We start from the raw sequence: 20,832 nt of genomic DNA, 5'->3' as shown, positions 1-20,832 counted from the left end.
GGCTTGAAAATAAATGGCAGTTATTCAGAGAAAGGGAAGGAAGAGAAAAGGGATCAAGCTGATTTGGGAGTGCTCAGTTTGTCCACCTCTGCAATTTAGAACTTGATGCTTTTCTGTTGAGCTGAACTGGAGGTTGTTAGTTCTCAAAAAGGAGGGAAGATACTATTAAAGAACAGTATTTATTTTTCAGACAGCATGTTAACACTTTATTTATTTATTTATTTATTTATTTATATTTTTAAGACAGAGTTTTGCTCTTGTCCAGGCTGGAGTGGTGATTTATTTATTTATTATATAAATTTATATAAAAAATATATTTATATAAAATATAAATAGATTATTTATTTATTTATATAAATATATATATTTTTTTAAGACAGAGTTTCGCTCTTGTTGCCCAGCCTGGAGTTCAATGGCACCGTCTCAGCTCACTGCAACCTCCACCTCCCAGGTTCAAGCGATTCTCCTGCCTCAGCCTCCCAAGTAGCTGGGATTACAGGTACCCGCCACCACGCCCGGCTAATTTTTGTAATTTTAGTAGAGATGGGGTTTCACCATGTTGGGCAGGCTGGTTTCAAACTCCTGACCTCACATGGTCCGCCCACCTCAGCCTCCCAAAGTTCTGGGATTACAAGTGTGAGCCACCGCACCCGGCCTGTTTGTTTTTTTAAAGACAAGTTCTCGCTCTGCTTGCAGCAGCCTTGACATCCTGGGCTCAAGCGATCCTCCCACTTCAGCCTTTCAGGTAGCTGAGACTACAGGTGCATGCCAACACACCTGGCTGATTTTTTTAAATTTTATTTTTTGTAGAAACAGGGTCTCACTGTGTTGCCCAGGCTGGGCTCAGGTTTTTTTTTTTTTTTTTTTTAATTTAGAGATAGGGACTTGCTCTGTTGCTCAGACTGGGATGCAGTGACATGATCATAGCTCACTGCAGCCTCGACCTCCTTGGCTCAAGCGTGCACCACCGTGCCTGGCTAATTTAAACTTTTTAAATTTTTTCTAAGATGGAGTCTTGCTGGCACCCAGGCTGGAGTGCAGTAGCATGATCTTGGGTCATTGCTACCTCCGCCTCCCTGGTTCAAACAATTCTCCTGCCTCAGCCTCCCAAGTAGCTGGGATTACAGGCACATGCCACCACACCCAGCTGATTTTTGTAGTGTTAGGGTTACAGGTATGAGCCATCAATCCTGGCCTGATTCAATATTTTGATTCATTGTTATTTATTTACTCTTAGGTATTCTAGGACAGAACTTCAAGTAGAGTACTGTATTTTTTTAGTTCTTAACTGTCCAATTTGTAGGGAACAGTGTGTATATATATATGTGTATATATGTATATATGTGTATATATATGTATATATATGTGTATATATGTATATATGTGTATATATGTATATATATGTGTATATATGTATATATATGTGTATATATGTATATATGTGTATATATATGTGTATATATGTATATATGTGTATATATATATGTGTATATATGTGTATATATGTGTATATGTGTGTGTGTATATATATGTATATATGTGTATATATATGTATATATATGTGTATATATGTGTATATATGTATATATATGTGTGTGTGTGTGTGTGTATATATATATATATATATATATATATATTTTTTTTTTTTTTTTTTCCCAAGACAGGGTCTTACTGTGTCACTCAGGTTGAAGTGCAGTGGAGCAGTCTCACCTCACTGCCACCTCCTCCTGCCAGGTACAAGCTAGGCTCCCGAGAAGCTGGGACCACAGGAGTGCGCCACCACACTCAGCTAATTTTTATTTTATTTTGAGACGGAGTCTCGCTCTGTTGCCAGGCTGAAGAGCAGTGGCACGATCTTGGTTCACTGCAACCTCTGCCTCCCAGGTTCAAGCGATTTTCCTGCCTCAGCAGTAGCTGGGACTACAGGTGCCCGCTATCACGCCTGGCTAATTTTTGTATTTTTAGTAGAGACGGGGTTTTACCATATTGGCCAGGCTGGTCTGGAACTCCTGATCTTGTGATCTGCCCTCCTCTGCCTCCCAAAGTGCTGGGATTACAGGCGTGAGCCACCGCTCCCAGCCAATTTTTGTATTTTTAGTAGAGAGGGGGTTTCACTGTGTTGGCCAAGATGGTCTCGATCTCTTGACCTCGTGATCCGCCCACCTCAGCCTCCCAAAGTGTTGGGATTACAGGCGTGAGCCACTACGTCCAGCCCTGCAGCTAATTTGTTAAAAAATTTTTTGTAGAGACAGGGTTTTGCCATGTTGCCCAGGCTGGTCTCAAACCCCTGAGCTCAAAGTATCCACCCGCCTGTCTCCCAAAGTGCTGGAGTTACAGGTGTGAGCTACCACGCCTGTCCAGGAACAGTATTTTATTAGAAATGTTCAGGCACACTGGGCGCGGTGGCTCACGCCTGTAATTCCAGCACTTTGGGAGGCTGAGGCGGGCAGATCACTTGAGGTCAGAAGTTCGAGACCAGCTTGGCCAACAGGGTGAAACCCCATCTCTTCTCAAAATACAAAAATTAGCTGGGTGTGGTGGCACGTGCCTGTAATACCAGCTACTCTGGAGGCTGAGGCAGGACAATCACTTGAACCCAGGAGGTGGAGGTTACAGTGAGCCTAGATCACACCACTGCACTCCAGTCTGGGTAACAGAGCGAGACTCCATCTCAAAAAAAAAAAAAAAAAGAAAAAAAGAAATGTTCAGGCACAAGCTTTCAGCTAGGGACAGTTGCCCTGGGGATGCTGATACTCGGAAGATATATTTTTGAGAGCCTGTTTGGTGCTAGCTAAGAATAAAGGCTTTGGCTGGGTGCGGTGGCTCATGCCTGTAACGCCAACACTTTGGGAGGCTGAGGCGGGTGGATTACCTGAGGTCAAGAGTTCGAGACCAGCCTGATCAACATGGCAAAACCCTGTCTCTACTAAAAAAAAAAAATACAAAAATTAGCTGGGCATGTGGTCACATATCTGTAACCCCAGCTACTTGGGAGGTTGAGGCAGGAGAATCGCTTGATGGAGGTTGCAGTGAGCTGAGATCGCGCCATTGCACTCCAGCCTGGGCAACAAGAGAGAAACTCCATCTCAAAAAAATAAAAATAAAAAGAATGAAGGCTTTCCAAGAGCCCACCCCAGATTCAAAACATAGGGAACGTGCAAGGGCCCTTACGATGACAGTTGTTCTTTGCCACTCTGGTCTGCCATCCCTTGACACCCACCCGGCTTGCAGGCATCACAAGCAGTTCCGGGCAGCAGCTGCAGTGTTTCCTAAGCCCTCTGTGAGGGCAGCTGGTTGGAAGACCCAAATACACAGAGAAGACAAACTGAGAGTGGCTCATTGGAGTCAGTAGGTCACACCCAGCAGGCTCCTCTCTGGCTTCTCTGTTTCCCTTGTTGTATCAGCTGTCTCAGCCTGTTAAATACTTGTAGTAGGAATCCCTCTGGATTCCCCACGGCACCTGTGCCTTCCTGGTCTGGGCATGTGGAAATAAGATGGCCCAGCTGGTGACTGAATAACAAGATGAAGTGCATATTGCTTGGATTTTGTTCTTTTGGCTCCTCCCTTTTCCTTCCATGTCACTGTGTGCAGACAAGATGTGTGTCCTTGGTGTTCATTAAATCACTCACTTGTGGGATGCAGTGGCTCATGCATTTAATCCCAGCACTTTGGGAAGCTGAGGCGGGAGGATTGCTGGAGGCCAGAAGTTCAAGACCAGCCTGGGCAATATAGCAAGACCCTGTCTCTACAAAAATAAAAAAAAGTAGCTGGGTGTGGTGGCACACGCCTATAGTCTCAGTTACTCTGTAGGCTGAGGTGGGAAGATCGCTTGAGCCCAGGAGTTTGTGACTGCATTGTGCTAGGATCATGCCACTGCACTCCAGCCTGGGCAGAAGAGTGAGACCCTGTCTCTTAAAAACAAACAAACAAACGAAAATAAGGGTTATCCAGCATCAGGCATGATTAGAAGCTGGTTTTGTTTGTTTGTTTTTGGGTTTTTTTTTTTTTTTTTTTTTTTAAAGACAGAGTCTCTGTCACACAGGCTGGAGTGCAGTGGCACAAGCTCAGCTCACTGCAGCCTCAGTCTCCCGGGTTCAAGCGGTTCTTCTGCCTCAGCCTCCCAAGTAGCTGGGACTACAGGTGCACACCACCACGCCTGGCGCTAATTTTTGTATTTTCAGTAGAGACGGGGTTTCACAATGTTGGCCAGGCTGGTCTGAACTCCTGGCCTCAAGTAATCTTCCTGCCTTGGCCTCCCAAAGTGCTGGGATTATAGGAATGAGCCACTGCGCCTGGCCTAGAAGCCTTTTAATATTGATGTGCTTTGATATCGAATGCATATACTTTTCTCCTTTGCCCACATCAAGATGCTATATATAAAACGGGCACAGGAGGAAACACTGGTTAGTATACAAGGACTGTGTTTTCACTGGGAATCATGCAGAATGAAAGGAGAGCCAGGTAAGCACAGATTGTCATGTGCAGTGATTTCAAGTAAGCCATATGCACATTAATAACAAATATTTGTAAGTTTATGCTTCTTGGTTTGCCTGAACCCAGTGTGTTCTTAAACTTGGTGCTTTTTATTCTTTGAGATGCCAACCAGTTAGTGCTTCTAACTGATTGGTAGTGAGGCCAGCAGCTAGCATGTTTGCATTGAAAATGGGTGTAGTATGGGTGATAGTCATTGAATTTTTTTTTTTTTTTTTTTTTGAGACGGAGTCTCGCTGTCGCCCAGGCTGGAGTGCAGTGGCGCGATCTCGGCTCACTGCAAGCTCCGCCTCCCAGGTTCACGCCATTCTTCTGCCTCAGCCTCCCACGTAGCTGGGACTACAGGCGCCCGCCACCACGCCCGGGTAATTTTTGTATTTTTAGTAGAGACGGGGTTTCACCATGTTAGCCAGGATGGTCTCGATCTCCTGACCTCGTGATCCGCCCCTCTTGGCCTCCCAAAGTGTTGGGATTATAGGCGTGAGCCACCGCGCCCAGCTGACAGTCATTGAATTTTTATAGTTACCTTTTTTTTTTTTTGAGATGGAGTCTCTCTCTGTCACCCAGGCTAGAGTGCAGTGGTGCAAGCTCGGCTAACTGAAACCTCTGCCTCCCGGATTCAAGCAATTCCTCTGCCTCAGCCTCCCAAGTAGATGGGACTACAGGTGCATGTTACTGTGCCTGGCTAATTTTTGTAATTTTTGTAGAGATGGGGTTTCGCTATGTTGACCAGGCTGGTCTCGAACTCCTGGGCTCAAGTGATCTGCCTGCCTTGGCCTCCCAAAGTGCTGGGATTACAGGCATGAGCCACTGCTCTTGGCCTGGAAAAAATTTTTCTATGTTTTGCTGCATAAAGAAAATGAAAAGACAGGCCATAGACTGGGAGAAATAATTTGCAAAACATATATCTTATAGAGCACTTGTGTCCAGAATGTATAAAGAACTCTTTTTATTTGTGTGTGTGTGTGTATTTAATACGGACACTGTCTATGTTGTCCACACTGGTCTCGAACCCCTGGCTCAAGTGATCGGCCTTCCTCAGCCTCCCAAAGTGCTAGGATTACAGTTGTGAGTGACCATGCCCAGCCAAGAACTCTTAATAAGGCAGCCCGGGCTTGGTGGTTTATGCCTGTAATTCCAGCACTTTGGGAGGCTGAGGTGGGAGGATTGCTTTAGCCAAGGAGGTCAAGGCTGCAGTGAGCCATGATTGTGCCAGTACACTCCAGCCTGGGTAACAGAGTAAGACCTATCTCAAAAAAGAAAATAATAATGATAATAAGACAATCCAGGCTGGGCATGGTGGCTCATGCCTGTAATCCCAGCACTTTGGGAGGCCAAGGCAAGTGAATCACCTGAGGTCAGGAGTTTGAGACCAGCCTGGCCAACATGTTGAAACCTCGTCTCTACTAAAAATACAAAAATTAGCTGGGCATGGTGGTGGGGGCCTGTAGTCCTAGCTACTCTGGAGGCTGAGGCAGGAGAATTGCTTGAACCTGGGAGGCAGAGGTTAAGGTGAGTGAGCTGAGATGGTGCCACTGCACTCCAGTCTGGGTGACAGAGCAAGACTCCATCTCAAAAAAAAGACAGTCCAATTAAAAATGGGCAAAAGGTTTGAATACTGTGTCAGAGAAGATACAGTAATTACAAATAAGCATATAAGATGCTTGATATCATTAGACATAAAGGGAAGTACAAGTGAAAACCACAGTGTGAAACTGCTATACTTCTGCTAAAATGGCTGAGATCAGAAACGCTAACAGTACCCAGTGTTGGTGAGCAGGTGGCAGATTTAGAACTATCAAACATTAGGCCCAGGCGCTGTGGCTTATGCCTGTAATCCCAGCACTTTGAGAGGTCGAGGCGGGTGGATCACGAGGTCAGGAGTTCGAGACCAGCCTGGCCAACATGGTGAAACCCCATCTCTACTAAAAATACAAAAAATAAGCCAGGCATGGTGCTTGGTGCCTGTAATCCCAGCTACTCGGGAGACTGAGGCAGGAGAATCACTTGAACCCCGGAAGAGGAGGTTGCAGTGAGCCAAGATCACGCCATTGCACTCCAGAAAAAAAAAAAAAAAGAAAAAAGAAAACAATTTGACAGTTCCTTTTTTTTTTTTTGAGACGGAGTCTGGCTCTGTTGCCCAGGCTGGAGTGCAGTGGCGCGATCTCAGCTCACTGCAAGCTCCACCTCCCGAGTTCGCGCCATTCTCCTGCCTCAGCCTCCCGAGTAGCTAGGACTACAGGCGCCCGCCACCACGCCCGGCTGATTTTTTGCATTTTTAGTAGAGACGGGGTTTCACCGTGTTAACCAGGATGGTCTCAATCTCCTGACCCCGTGGTCCATCCTCCTCGGCCTCCCAAAGTGCTGGGATTGCAGGCGTGAGCCACTGCACCCGGCCGTTTTGTTTTGTTTTTAAGGAAACTTCACTAGCAGGAAAACAATTACTTTAAAAATTAAACATACACTTAACCATATGACCCAGAAATTCTACTGTTAGGTATCTACCTAACAAAAGTAAAAACATGTCCACACAGAGACTTTTTTAAAAAGCAAAATCTTTTTACTTTTAAAAAGCAAAATCTTTTTACTTTTAAAAAGTAAAATGTAATTTACTTTTTAAAAGTAAAATCTTTTTACTTTTAAAAAGTAAAATGTTGGCTGGGCCCGGTGGCTCATGCCTGTAATCCTAGCACTTTGGGAGGCTGAGACGCGTGGATCATGAGGTCAGGAGATTGAGAACATCCTGGCTAACACGGTGAAACCCCGTCTCTACTAAAAATACAAAAATTATCCAGGTGTGGTGGCAGGCGCCTGTAGTCCCAGCTACTTGGGAGGTTGAGGCAGGAGAATGGCGTGAACCCAGGAGGCGGAGCTTGCAGTGAGCCGAGATCAGGCCACTGCATTCCAACCTGGGAGACAGAGCGAGACTCCGTCTCAAAAAAAAAAAAAAAAAAAAGTAAAATGTTTTTACTTTTACATACACAAAGACTTGTGTGTGACTGCTGCCAAAAACTGGAAACAGCCGGGTAGGGTGGCTCACGCCTGTAATCTCAGCACCTTAGGAGGCCAAGGTGGGTGGATTGTTTGAGCTCAGGAGTTCAAGACCATCCTGGGCAACGCAGTGAAACCCCATCTCTACAAAAAAATACAACAACTTAGCCGGGCGTGGTGGTGTGCGTCTTTGGTCCCAGCTACTTGGGAAGCTGAGGTGGGAGGATTGCTTAAGCCCAGTGGGTGGAGGTTGCAGTGAGCTGAGATTGTGCCATTGCATTCCAGCCTGGGTGATAGAGTGAGACTCTGTTTCAGAAAACACAAAAAACAAAACTGGAAACAATTCAGATTTTGATCAACTGTCCATCAGTTAATGAATGAATATATAAAAGGTAGAACTATATCCTCATAGTGGAATGCTACCTAGCAATTTAAAAAACTATTGGTACATGAAACAAAATGGATGAACCTCAGAAATATGCTAAGTGAAAGAAGCCAGAGACATAAGTCAACACATTGTATCATTCCATTTATATGAAATATCTAGTAAAGGAAAAACTATAGAAATCAACATATTATATGGTTCCATTTATATGAAATATCTAGTAAAGGAAAAACTATAGAAATAGATTTAAGGCCAGGCATGGTGGCTTACGCTTGTAATCCCAGCACTTTGGGAGGCCGAGGCGGGCAGATCACGAGGTCAGGAGTTCGAGAGCAGCCTGGCCAACATGGTGAAAACCTGTCTCTACTAAAAATACAAAAATTAGCCGGGCGTGGTGGTGGGCACCTGTAATCCCAGCTACTTGGGAGGCTGAGGCAGGAGAATCGCTTGAACCTGGGAGGCGGAGGTTGCAGTGAGCCGAGATTGCACCACTGCACTCCAGCCTGGGCGACAGAGCAAGACTTCGTCTCAAAAAAAAAGAAATAGATTTTAAAAAGTAATCTTGGTGGCCCTCCCAAGCCTAAAAGGCACATTCTACACTTTCTCTACTGAGGGCAGCTTTTATTGGTTCTCTCCAGTGGTTTGGCAAAAACCATAAACTTACTAACTTGGAATAATTGGGCCATTTATAGGTGTATAGTCATTTGCAAAAATATGTGGGAAAATTTAGATTTGTACAGCAGCTAAATTGAGGGTAGAGTGATAATCGTTTGCTTTACAAAAGAAGGCATATTCATGTTCTGCATGAGTTTTCATGACAAAAAAGGGCAAGGTAATCTCCCTCTCGCCACCCTCAATTTTGAGCAAAGGAAACACTTCTAGTTTCTTTTATTGAGAGCGGTCTCCCCCATTGATGGAGACCCCTAATTGATGGGGTCCTCTCTAGGAGATTTTATCCCATTTGTACAGCTTCCTGGTAAAAGCAGATCCATGTAGCTGAGTCCGGATCCCTAAAGCATTACTGTAGGTTGAGTATTTTGGGGGCAAACTGAAAATACATACAGTCAGCTTACAGTCATTTCTGCTGACTTTTCCAAGTGCCCCCTTAACATCATTTAGCATTTGGGATGTTTGCATTAGAATTGAAATAGAGAATTGTCTATTCCATTCTCCTTTGCTTTTGGAGCCTTTAGGGGAGATTGCACTTGCACAACTGGTATTTTGGCGGGGGTGGGGGGTGTATTTTGAAATCATTGTTCTATAGCCAGTGTGTCATTGTTACTCAGCCTGTCTAAAGAATCACTTCTGGCTGAGATTTATATCCATTTTATTTTCTCTCTGGCAAAAATTCAAGTGGCTCTTCTTCCAGCTTTTTTTCCTCCCCTTCTCTAGCTTAATTTGTCAGTTCCATTCTTAAACATTCTGCATAGATGCCTGGTTTCCTGAGCCAACTCTTGTCTCTTACTAAATGGGGTGATGTTATGTTTTTAAGCTGCTATGTAGGTGACAACGACATTTTACTCTTTGAGCGTTCAGACTATCTAGTCAACACAAGCTTTATAGAAGCAGCTTTCTCTGACCCAGCATTCGGAGATGATTTGGATTTTCAGGAATAAACGTTCTTAAAGGGGATTGAGGTTTCAAAGTGAGATCTTCCAGCCTGCTTATAAGGTAATTGCCCGCCTGACCACTAGATGCTTCCCAGGAGCTCTGCCACCCTCCAGTTTTTCCTTCTTTTCTTGAAGACTTCAGATTTTTTTTTTTTTTTTTTTTAAATAGAGGCAGGGTCCCACTGTGTTGCCCAGACTGGTCTGTAACTACTGGGCTCAAGTGATCTTCCTGCCTCAGCCTCCCAAAATGCTGGGATTACAGGCGTGAGCCACAGCGCTGGCCGACTTCAGATTTTCTTAAGGCGTTGTTTGGAAAGCAAGATTCAAGGAAACTCCTCCTTAGGTTGCAGTGAGCTGAGATTGCGCCACTGCACCAGCCTGGGCCACAGAGCAAGACTCCATCTCAAAAAAAAAAAAGGAAACTCCTTGTTACCAGGGTTTTTTTGGTGCTTGAGTAAGCGTTGCTTGTTGCTGCTTAAAATACATCATCAGCAGCTCTTTCCATAGAAACTACAAGGCTTTCTTGTTACAGTTGGGATTGCCACTGCTTGGAATGCTGTCAGCCTGTGTGTTTATTTGTCTGTAAAGTTATAGCCTGGTGTGGCCAGAATGGCAGCCAGTCTTGAAAGATTATATATATATTGCTGCTGTATTTGTCTCTCTCCATGTCCTAGAGATCCTGTGAAAAAGGAGCTCTGGCTTCAGATCACTGCAGTTTTGCCATTCTTCCCTCTCTTACCCAGGGAGGCTGAAATGACAGCATGAGCTGGCCGCCTGTGCTCACTCCCGCTCCTCCTTCCTAAGACAGTCTTTGAAACTTGCAAGGACAAGAATACCCATGGCAATTGAAGGCCTCCTTTTTTTTCATAGTCAAACCTAAGCCTTGACAAAGTGCTTAATTTTATAAACAAAGAATTAGACACTTGGTTTACTTCCTCTGCTATAAAACTATGCCTGGAGCCGGGCGTGGTGACTCACGCCTGTAATACCAGCACTTTAGGAGGCTGAGGTGGGTGGATCACCTGAGGTCAGGAGTTCGAGACCGGCCTGGCCAACATGGTGAAATCCTGTCTCTACTAAAAATACAAAAAAATGGCCAGGCGTGGTGGCTCACGCCTGTAATCCTAGCACTTTGGGCGGCCCAGGTGAGTGGATCACGAGGTCAGGAGATCGAGACCATCCTGGCTAACATGGTGAAACCCCATCTCTACTAAAAAACTACAAAAAAATTAGCTGGGCGTGGTGGCAGGCGCCTGTAGTCCCAGCTACTCGGGAGGCTGAGGCAGGAGAATGACGTGAACCCGGGAGGCGGAGCTTGCAGTGAGCAGAGCTTGAGCCACTGCACTCCAGCTTGGGCGACAGAGTGAGACTCCGTCTCAAAAAAAAAAAAAAAAAAATTAGCTGGGGATGGTGGCGGGCACCTGTAATCCCAGCTACTCTGGAGGCTGAGACAGGAGAATCGCTTGAACCCAGGAGGCGGAGGTTGCAGTGAGCTGAGATCGTGCCATTGTACTCCAGCCTGGGCAACAAGAGTGAAACTCAATCCGAAGAAAAAAAACTATGCTTAGTTTATGGTTTGGTGGATCACTGTAAAAGCAGAATATAAATGTTTGAAGATTCCAAGCATCAAGGTACTTTTGGAACATGCTGTAGGTATGGCCCCCCATTTTTTTTTTGAGACGGAGTCTTGCTCTGTCACCCAGGCTGGAGTGTAGTGGCACAATCTCGGCTCACTGCAGTCTCTGCCTCCCGGGTTCAAGCGATTCTCCTGTCTCAGCCTCCTGAGTAGCTGGGATTACAGGTGCACACCACCACACCCATCTAATTTTTGTATTTTTAGTAGAGACGGGGTTTCACCATGTTGGCCAGGTTGGTCTCAAACTCCTGACCTCAGGTGATCCGCCCACCTCGGCCTCACAAAGTGCTGGGATTATAGGCGTGAGCCACTGGGCCCAGCCAGTGCCTCTTTTTATTTAAGGAACTGATGTTTGGGGACAAATTGTGTGTTCTCGCGTGTGTTTGCACATGTGCTGCAGCATTGTTAGACTCAGCTGTTTATGTTCATGAGTCTGAAGAGTCTCCAGATTATTTGTTGGACTTTTAAGATGCATTGTTTGCCTTTAATTTGTTTTAGCTACCTTGTCTAGCACATTTGTTTTGTCTTACACTCAAACAAATTTGTACCTCTGGAATCTCTAGCAACCAGTAGTGTGGGGTAGGGATCAGAAATGTGCTGGAGAGGTGATAGGGATTGACAGGGTAGAAGTTACGAGATTGTAGTAGACTACCAGATTTTACTGGATTTTCTTTTGATCAGTTTGTGGATGGTTCCACCAGAGGGCAGTGAAGGAACAGACATGATGTAGAATTCAGACTCTTCATTTTTCTCAAAAGCAGGACAGGGTTGCCTTTAGCTGAAGTTAAAGGTGGACAGCGTTTATGGTTAGATTTACTTGAGTCCTGGCTCCCTATGTGAGCACAGATAATGATTCTGTAAGAGTTTTTAGAGTCTCAAATTGTGGTCTGTGAAGGTGTGGTATGAATTTTTAAACTGGAGGCTCTAGCACAACAGGTGATAAATCCTAATTTTTGCCTTGAAATGGAAATTCTGTGTGTGTGTGTGTGTGTGTGTGTATATATATATATATATACACATATACATATACACTTTTTTTTTTTTTTTTTTAAGAGACAGTCTCACTTCTTTGCCCAGGCTGGAGTAGAGTAGCATGATCTCGGCACACTGCAACATCTGCCTGCTGGGTTCAAGTGATTCTGCTGCCTCAGCCTTCTGAGTAGCTGGGATTACAGGTGCGCACCACCATGCCCGGCTAATTTTTGTAATTTTAGTAGAGACGGGGTTTCACCATGTTGGCCAGCTGGTCTCGAACTCCCGACCTCAATGATGCACCTAGTTAGAAGTGTGTGTGTGTGTGTGTGTGTGTGTATGTATGTGTGTATGTATTTTTTTGTTTTGTTTTGTTTTGTTTTTTTGAGACAGAGTCTTGCTCTGTCACCCAGGCTAGAGTGCAGTGGCGTGATCTGAGCTCCCTGCAGCGTCCTCCTCCTGGGTTCAAGCAATTCTCTGCCTCAGCCTCCCGAGTAGCTGGGATTGCAGGAGCCCGCCACCACGCCTGGCTAATTTTTTTTTTGTATTTTTAGTAGAAACAGGGTTTCAACCATCTTGGCCAGGCTGGTCTTGACCTCCTGACATCGTGATCTACCTGCTTCGGCCTCCCAAAGTGCTGGGATTACAGGCATGAGCCACCACCCCTGGCCGGAAATGTATATATTTTTAAATCTCTGACCATCATTTGCCATCACATAGTCCCCCAGCCACACTCTATAATGTTAAAAGTGCTTTATTTTCTTCCTAGTGCTTATCACTGTCTGAAATCACCTTGATTTCAGTTACTTGTTTATAGTCTGTCTCCCCCACCCACTTCAGGCTATATTTAGCCTAGCATAGTGAATGTCTGGCATGTGGTAGGTATGCAGTAAGTATTAGAAGGAAGGAAGAAACGTTTTCTTGGAATACCAGTAACTGTTCAGGTATGTTGTGGATTTTTAAAATTTGTTTCACTTTTCATTTCTGAGAAAACAGAATCTGTCCAAACAAGTCTTTCCTGGCCTCCTTTCTTCAGCTTAGGTCCTGACTGTTGGGAAGAATGAAGATGAATCCTATTCTGAGTCTCTTTCCTCTCTTCCACCCTAGCTTGCCAGCAAAGCACGGACAGAGAAGGAGGAGAAGCTGAGCCAGGCCTATGCAATCAGTGCTGGTGTCTCTCTAGAGGGCCAGCAGCTCTTCCAGACCATTCACAAGACGTGAGTTGGGGGATCGGAGAGGTCCTTTGTCCTGGGGTAATGCTACCTGGTTGTGCTGTCTGGTGGCAGGCTTTTGGGTGGTTGTCTTCCTAAAAGTCTACTGGGGAAGCTGGGTAGGGTATTGGCAATACGCCAGTATCCAGAGGTGCAGGTGCTGTAGCCCCCTTTCCACACAGAAGAATAGTGTAATCACAGACAAGTTGTCTTCTCTGGTCTTTAGTTTCTTGTTTGTAAAACTTAGTTTTGGATGAGATTATCCCTAAGGATCCCTTCTAGACCTAGTAGTCCATAACTTAGAACTAATGATTTCTTCTCTTTGATTTTGTTGTTTTGTGCCTTTCTTTAAAAGCTGATGCAGTTTTATTAAGGGAAAGTTATATCTATATCACTTTTCCCAATGTAGATTGGGATGAACACAGGGAGTTAGAGCAGGCCACCTTCTTACCACCTCTTAAAAGACATTTTGTTGGTCGGGTGCAGTGGCTCACGCCTGTAATCCCAACACTTTGGGAGGCCGAGGTGGGCGGATCACCTGAGGTCGGGAGTTGCAGACCAGCTTGACCAACATGGTGAAACCCCCATCTCTACTAAAAATACAAAATTAGCCAGGCGTGGTGGTGCATGCCTGTAATCCCAGCTAGTTGGGAGGCTGAGGCAGGAGATTCGCTTGAACCCTGGAGGTGGAGGTTGTGGTGAGCCGAGATTGTGCATTGCATTCCAGCCTGGGCAACAAGAGCAAAACTCCATCTCAAAAAAAAAAAAAGACATTTTGTCACAGCAGAAGTCATTTGACTCTCCACTAGCTTCCCTAGCTGCTGAAAAACTGGAACATTTGACACCCCTCTCTACTCCCCCCCCACCCCACCCCCCGCACCACACTGCCGTCTGTTACTCTGTTTAACCACCCTGGATCTGGTGCACAGATGGCAGCTGGCATCAGAGCTGTTTGAGGCCGTGGTGTGAGTATCTGAACATTTACAGGTATGTGAAGGAACTCCCAGTTGCATCAGCTGCCCTGGGGCTTCCCAGTTGTGAACTGGAATGGGTTTTCCCAGTCTGGCAAGTGCCCAACTGTCTGATAATTGAGAAGGGCCAGTCTGAAGAGCAGCTCCCATTATGGGTGATAAGGGTCAGAGTACAGATCATAGTAAGATGGGGAGTTTGTTCTCTCTCTTTTTTTGAGTCGGAGTCTCACTCTGTCCCCAAGCTGGAGTCCAATGGTGCAATCTTGGCTCACCGCAATCTCTGCCTCCCAGGTTCAAGCGATTCTCCTGCTTCACCCTCCCGAGTAACTGGGACTACAGGCGCGCAGTCCCACGCCCAGCTAATTTTTGTATTTTTAGCAGAGACAGGGTTTCATCATGTTGGCCAGGATGGTCTCGATCTCCTGACCTCATGGTCTGCCCGCTTCGGCCTCCCAAAGTGCTGGGATTACAGGGATTACACGCGTGAGCCACCGCGCCTGGCCTCTCTTTCTTTCTTTTTTTTTTTTTTTGAGACAGGGTCTCACTTTTATTGCCTAGGTTGGAGTGCACTGGTGCGATTTTAGCTTACTGTAGCCTCGATCTCCCCAGCTCTGGTGATTCTCCCACCTCAGCCTCTGGAGTAACTGGGACTACAGACGCATGCCACCACTACCGGCTAATTTTTTGTATGTATTTTTAGTAGAGACGAGTTTTTGCCATGTTGCCCAGGCTGGTCTCCAACTCCTGGACTCAAGCAATCTACCTGCCTCGGCCTCCCAAAGCATGGGGATTACAGGTGTGAGCCACCGCACCCGGCCTGTTCTCCCGTCTTTCTAGAGGTGATATTTCTCCCTAGGCCAATGGTTGGCAAACTATGCCAGCAGGCTGCATCTGCTCATCTGTTTTACCTATTGTCCATGGCTACTTTTGTACAACTATGGCAGAACTCAGTGCTAGTTGTAACAGATGATATGGCCTGCAAAGCCTAAAATGTTTGCTAAGAGACCCTTAAGGAAAAAGTTTGCCAGCCTCTGCCCTAGGCTGCTATCTTAGTTTGGATTCTTGAGGCCACCATCACATTTTTATGACTCTCCAGGTCTCTGATGCTTCAGAGTAACAATTTCCGGGCTCTGCCAAGAATAAATGTGCATGAGTTTCATTGCTTTTCTAGCCAGTGGCACCCAAGGAATGTTTCTTGGCTACTATATGGGCTGCTGGCATCTAGTTGTTGGCTGAGTGGTGAGCTGGGAACTTGGGATCAGCCTTCTGGAGTTATTTATTCATCAGACAGGAGATGTGGGATGCCCCCAAGAGGTTACATTTTGTCTGCTGTCTTCTCCTTCCAGCATTAAAGACTGTAAATGGCAAGAAAAAAACATCGTAGTTATGGAAGAAGTTGTTATTACACCCCCATATCAAGTGGAAAACTGTAAAGGCAAAGAGGGGAGTGCACTGAGCCATGTACGCAAAATAGTAAGTAAAGGAGCCTTCAGACTTTAGGGGAGAGAGGATGGTTCCTCGGGCCTTCAGTCTTTAGCACCAGACCAGTACATTGTGCTACAGTCTCTGCCTCCTCTAGCAGCCCTGTCTGGCCTCCCTGCCTTCCCTGTACTGTGGGGCCCTGCAGCTCTTGCTTGGCCACTCCTGTGGGAATGGAACCACTGGGTGGTGTGGAATGAAGTGAGTGGGTGACCGTATGTCCTTTGCTGGCTTTTTGGAATTAGCAAGACTGTTCCATGGTATTGGGCCTGAGCAGTTTCTCTCATCCCATATTGAGTTTTTCTTTTTTAGAGACAGAGTCTCGCTCTGTCGCCCACGCTGGAGTGCAGTGGTGCGACCTCAGCTCACTGCAACCTCCGCCTCCCGGGTTCAAGCGATTCTCCTGCCTCATCCTCCCGAGTACCTGGGACTACAGGCGTATGCCACCACACCCGGCTAGAGATGGGGTTTCACCATGTTGGCCAGGCTGGTCTCGAACTCCTGACCTGAAGTGATCTGCCCACCTCGGCCTCCCAAAGTGCTGGGATTGCAGGTATGAGCCAGCACGCCTGGCCCCATATTGGGTTTTTCTTAGCTGCAGGTACCCTTCTAGAAAGATCTGGTTAGTATAAATCAGTTGCCATTGGTGTCTGTGACCCTATATATGTCACTGGACTTAGGATTTTTTAAAACAAACTTACAAAACACTCCTGCTTTTTTTTTTTCCTCTGAGGAACATTGAGAGACCAACATTGTAGATGTAGAAGGTATGATAAGACTGTAATTCCCCCACCAGCTTTTCATTTTGTACTCGTGTATAGAAGAGAGGAGGAGTTTCGGTCATGATAATCTCCCCTTATTATATTTTATAGTTTAGTTTGTAGATTCACCTTCTTCTAGTCAATCCTAGTGGAAACTGCAAAAAAAATGTGGCTGAAGCAGGAGGCCCTGGCCTACCTTGTGATTGGAAGGCCAATAGACAGCAAGGGCAAAGGTGCCTGGATATTACACGGGCTGGACAGCCAGGATGGGGCTGTGGAAACCTGGGTTGGATTGTTTGGGAGACCTTTCTTCCCCATCTCCTTTATTGACCTGGGTTGCCTGGTCTTTTTCAGGTTGAAAAACATTTTAGAGACGTGGAAAGCCAAAAGATACTGCAACGTTCACAAGCCCAGCAACCACAGAAGGAGGCTGCCCTGTCATCCTGAGTCCATACACATGGAGGACTCTTCCAGCATCCAGCCAAGGAGGCGCTGGTGGTGGCTTCAGCGGAGGCAGGCCGGGGGAGGGAAGGGATCCTATATGTCCTGTTGGCTCTTAACAAAGAGTCAGCATTTCCAAATCTTAGACTTGAACAAAGAAAACACCCAACAAAAAAGAACAAGAGAATAATTTAAAAGTTGAATCATTACTTGACTAACAGACTTCGGTCCACCATGTCCTTTTCACAGCCCTCTTCTGGAACAGTCATCTTGTTAATTTTATTTTTGAAAATTCTTTTCCCACTCTGCCCTTTTACTTCTGACTTTCCTTTCCTAGTCTGTTCCTGCCATTCTGTTTTTATAAGTGGCTACACTTGCCTTCTGAATGATTGAAAGAAACTTTTACATCTTTCCTTCCAAAATAAAAGTAACAAGCTGACTGTGATTCTTAAGTTGAGACCAGAGCGGCAAACGTCTCACTTTAAATTTTTTGTTTTCTTTTCCTTTTTTTCTTTTCTTTTTTTTTTTTTTTTTTTTGCACAGGGCATGGCTTGAATTAGTTTTATTTTTCTTAACTTTAAATATATATATGAAAATATATATTAAAATGTTCTCTAAATATTTTCTGCTTCTTGCAGGTCTCTTTTTACTAGATCATGGCTGTTCTTCCCACCTCATCCCTCTGAAAATAAAAATGTATTGCCCTCCCCACCATCCATCATAGCCAGGCCACTAACTTGACTTGGTGCAAGAGATTCTTGCTGCGAACTTTGTAGAGCCAGTGTGCAGATAGAATTTGGCTTTGAGGGTTCCTGATGGCTTTTTAGTCTTTAACTGTGTGTGTACCAGTCTCACATTTGGCCCAAACCTCAGGATTCTCCCTCTGCCTGTCTTACTTCATGGTACTAGAAGAACTTCCTCGCCACTCTCTCCACATGAGAGAGTCAGCTGCCCTTTCTCCTGTGCCTCTGCAGGAAGAACTCTCTTGCATGGCACATCTCAGCTCCTGTTTGGGGATAGTTTTCTTTGATAAGAAACCTGGAGTCCATTTACTCTGACCTCTCTTTAAATCTATATCCAGAGCCACTAGCCCAGGAAAAAGCTTGGGTGACCCATAATTTCTCTTCTCCTTTTGTCCTCTTGCTCTTATGCCCCACCCCAACTCCCCTTAAATTTTACAAGCTTATGACAGTTTGTATGTGCTCAGCCAATGAGCAGAAAACCTGGAAAGAATTTCTGGACTTTAGCCCACCAGTTTGTCTGGTTGACTAACCTGCTGAGAGCTAAAATTGGCACCCATTGCCCCATGCCTTCAGGCAGTCTCCTGGGGCAGAGTATGCCACCATCCGAATATCAGGCACTGAGTGGGATGTGGGTGATGCTCACATGACTGGCTAGAGCTTTGGGGGTGGGGTGGGGGTTAACTACTATTTTTTTGGCCATGATCTCTTTCCCCTTCCTTTTTTTTTTAATTAAATAAATGGATCAAAATTAAATAATTCAAGCCCTGCCTTCAAAATGAAATTTTTTTTTTAGTATTATTTAGCAAAAACAATAAAACCCAAATTTTTTTAACCATCACTCATGTCTCAGGTTTGTGCGTCCTTTAGAGGCCCCAGGGGAGAGGATCCAAGGTACCCTAAGACGGTATGTCTGTCTGGTTTGACCTTTCCCTTTAGAGTCTCTTCTTCCTACTATTTACCCTCTCTTTTCACCCCCAAGGACTCATCCAGAAATATAATGCAGGGTGTAATTTAAGATGGGGATCCAGGGTTTGGAGTGGTGTGTAGGTGGAGTGTGGGGAAAAGGCTGTAGTCACATACATAGAACAATTTTTGGAGGCACAAATGGTCGGCAAGCTGAGAAGTAAACTTTCAGATCCACCTGCTACTGATCAGAACTTGATTTAAAGAGCTGAGCCTTTGATTTAGCCTACATGGGAATGTAGACTTAGAGAAGGTGAGAGAGGGAGAAGGGAAGAGACCTTGTAAGATCTACAAAGCCTAAGAGATACGATGAAACGAGTGAAGGTGATTAATTAGTGGGAAACAGCAAGCCTGGGAGGAAGCTCTTCATCATGTGTCCCACATCTTCCTGTCCCCCCCATTAGTCTTAATTCTGTAAATGGGGGGAAGTGAGTACCAACTGGGTTTGGCAGGAAGCACTTTTGACTCCTTAGTTTTAGTTGCTAAAATGATGTGGAACTTTAAGCAGTTCAGGAGGTGGAGTTAGTGTGGTTGGAAAGGCAGGCAGTGATGTGTGGAAGAAAGAACAAGGGCTTTGATAACTTCATTCCTTATGTTGTTCCTGGATAAGTCATTTCATCTTTCTTAGCCTTAAATTTCCCAACTGTAAATGTGGAAATAATATCCATCTCCAAGGGTTGATATGAAGGGTTAATAAGATATTTTAAAAGCTTAATACTTAGAAAGTGCTCTGTAAATGTTAGTATAAATGTTAGCTTGATCCTTGGATAGTTAAATCTGGAGGTGAGATTGGAGTAGATGATTTCCAGAAGTTCCGTGTTTGCTTTAGAAGCCTTAGTTTAGACCAGGTGCAGCGGCTCATGCCTGTAGTCCCAGCACTTGCGAGGCCAAGGCAGGAGCTGAAGACCATTCTGGGTGGCTTAGTGAGACCCCCCCATCTCTACAAAAAATAAGTTTAAAAAAAATTAGGCAGATGCGATGGTACATGCCTGTAGTCCCAACTACTTGGGAGACTGAGGTGGGAGGATCACTTGAGCCAGGGAGGTTGACGCTGCAGTGAGTTGTGATTGTACCACTGCACCCCAGGATGCACTCCAGCCTGGTGACAGCAAGATACTGTCTCTTTGAAAAAAAAAAAAGGCTTTGTTCAGATGGTATTTTAAGGGAGGCTAATTAATATGTAAAGCACCTGGGCAGATCTGGTTCAGGCAGGGGTAGGGGTCTCAGAGCCGTGCCCTCGGTCTCACAGATCTCACCCCTTAACCCTTCCTTGGAGTGCCTAAGGAATGCTTTTGATTATAATTTTTTTTTTTGAGATGGAGTTTTCCTCTTGTCGCCCAGGCTGGAGTGCAATGGCGCGATCTCGGCTCACTGCAACCTCTGCCTCCCGAGTTCAACCAATTCTCCTGCCTCAGCCCCCCGAGTAGCTGGGATTACAGGCATGTGCCACCATGCCTGGCTAATTTTGTATTTTTAGTAGAGACTGGGTTTCTCCATGTTGGTCAGGCTGGTCTCAAACTCCCAACCTCAGGTGATCCACCCATCTCGGCCTGCCATAATGCTGGGATTACAGGCGTGAGCCACCGCACCTGGCCTTGATTATAATTTTCAAAACTATTTTTCAGAATAGAGAATGAGTTCCACTGAGGCCAAGTGACTTGTCTACAGTACCCCTCCTGCCTGTGATAGCAGAGCTGGAAGAAGGCCCGAGGCTTAACACTCATGGGTTCCTAATGCACTGGGACTTTCCAAAGTGATGGCATGCGTACTGCTCACTTTTGTTTGCCATAATGAGGCTGGAACACGGGAGACTAGTGAGAATGGCAGAAATGGCCACCTAGATTGAAAGCATATTGAACCATGGAAGAGCGTGGTGCAGAGAGCTTACATCTGTGATGCAGCCTGGACAGTAGTTTTGCAGTGTCTCCTCGGCTTTGTTTTGGGGTGTTCTCCTTTCTCCCCAAATATACACACACACACACCTCTACACCTGGCACCTGATTATCTCGCCACCACCATGCACACGCCTTTGGAGTTACTGCTATTTAGAGCACCCAATTATTGTATAAACAGCCTTACCATAGTGAGTTGATACTGAATCTGTGCCATTCAAGTCTGAGCAGCTCATTACTGATTTCTGTTTGGTGTTTTGAAAATTTGAAAATTGCTCAAGCACTT

At 45.4% G+C, this 20,832-nt stretch overlaps 1 protein-coding gene across 2 annotated transcripts in view; it reads left to right on the top strand.

The window, feature by feature from the left end:
- Nucleotides 1-18,529, top strand: part of LSM12 (LSM12 homolog) — a 32,033-nt gene extending 13,504 nt beyond the window's left edge. The window contains 3 exon segments of one of the 2 annotated variants that reach the window (NM_001132186.1): nt 13,193-13,302; nt 15,614-15,740; nt 16,862-18,529. In NM_001132186.1, the coding sequence (NP_001125658.1) occupies nt 13,193-13,302; nt 15,614-15,740; nt 16,862-16,954 (330 nt within the window). In that variant the 3' untranslated portion in view covers nt 16,955-18,529. 2 annotated transcript variants of the gene reach the window in all.
- Nucleotides 18,530-20,832: the final 2,303 nt, after the last annotated feature.

Source organism: Pongo abelii, chromosome 19 (genome assembly GCF_028885655.2).
Source record: "Pongo abelii isolate AG06213 chromosome 19, NHGRI_mPonAbe1-v2.0_pri, whole genome shotgun sequence".
Classification (NCBI taxonomy): Eukaryota; Metazoa; Chordata; class Mammalia; order Primates; family Hominidae; genus Pongo; species Pongo abelii.
Note: the sequence above shows the minus strand (reverse complement) of the source record. Positions and strands in the feature narration are given on the sequence as shown.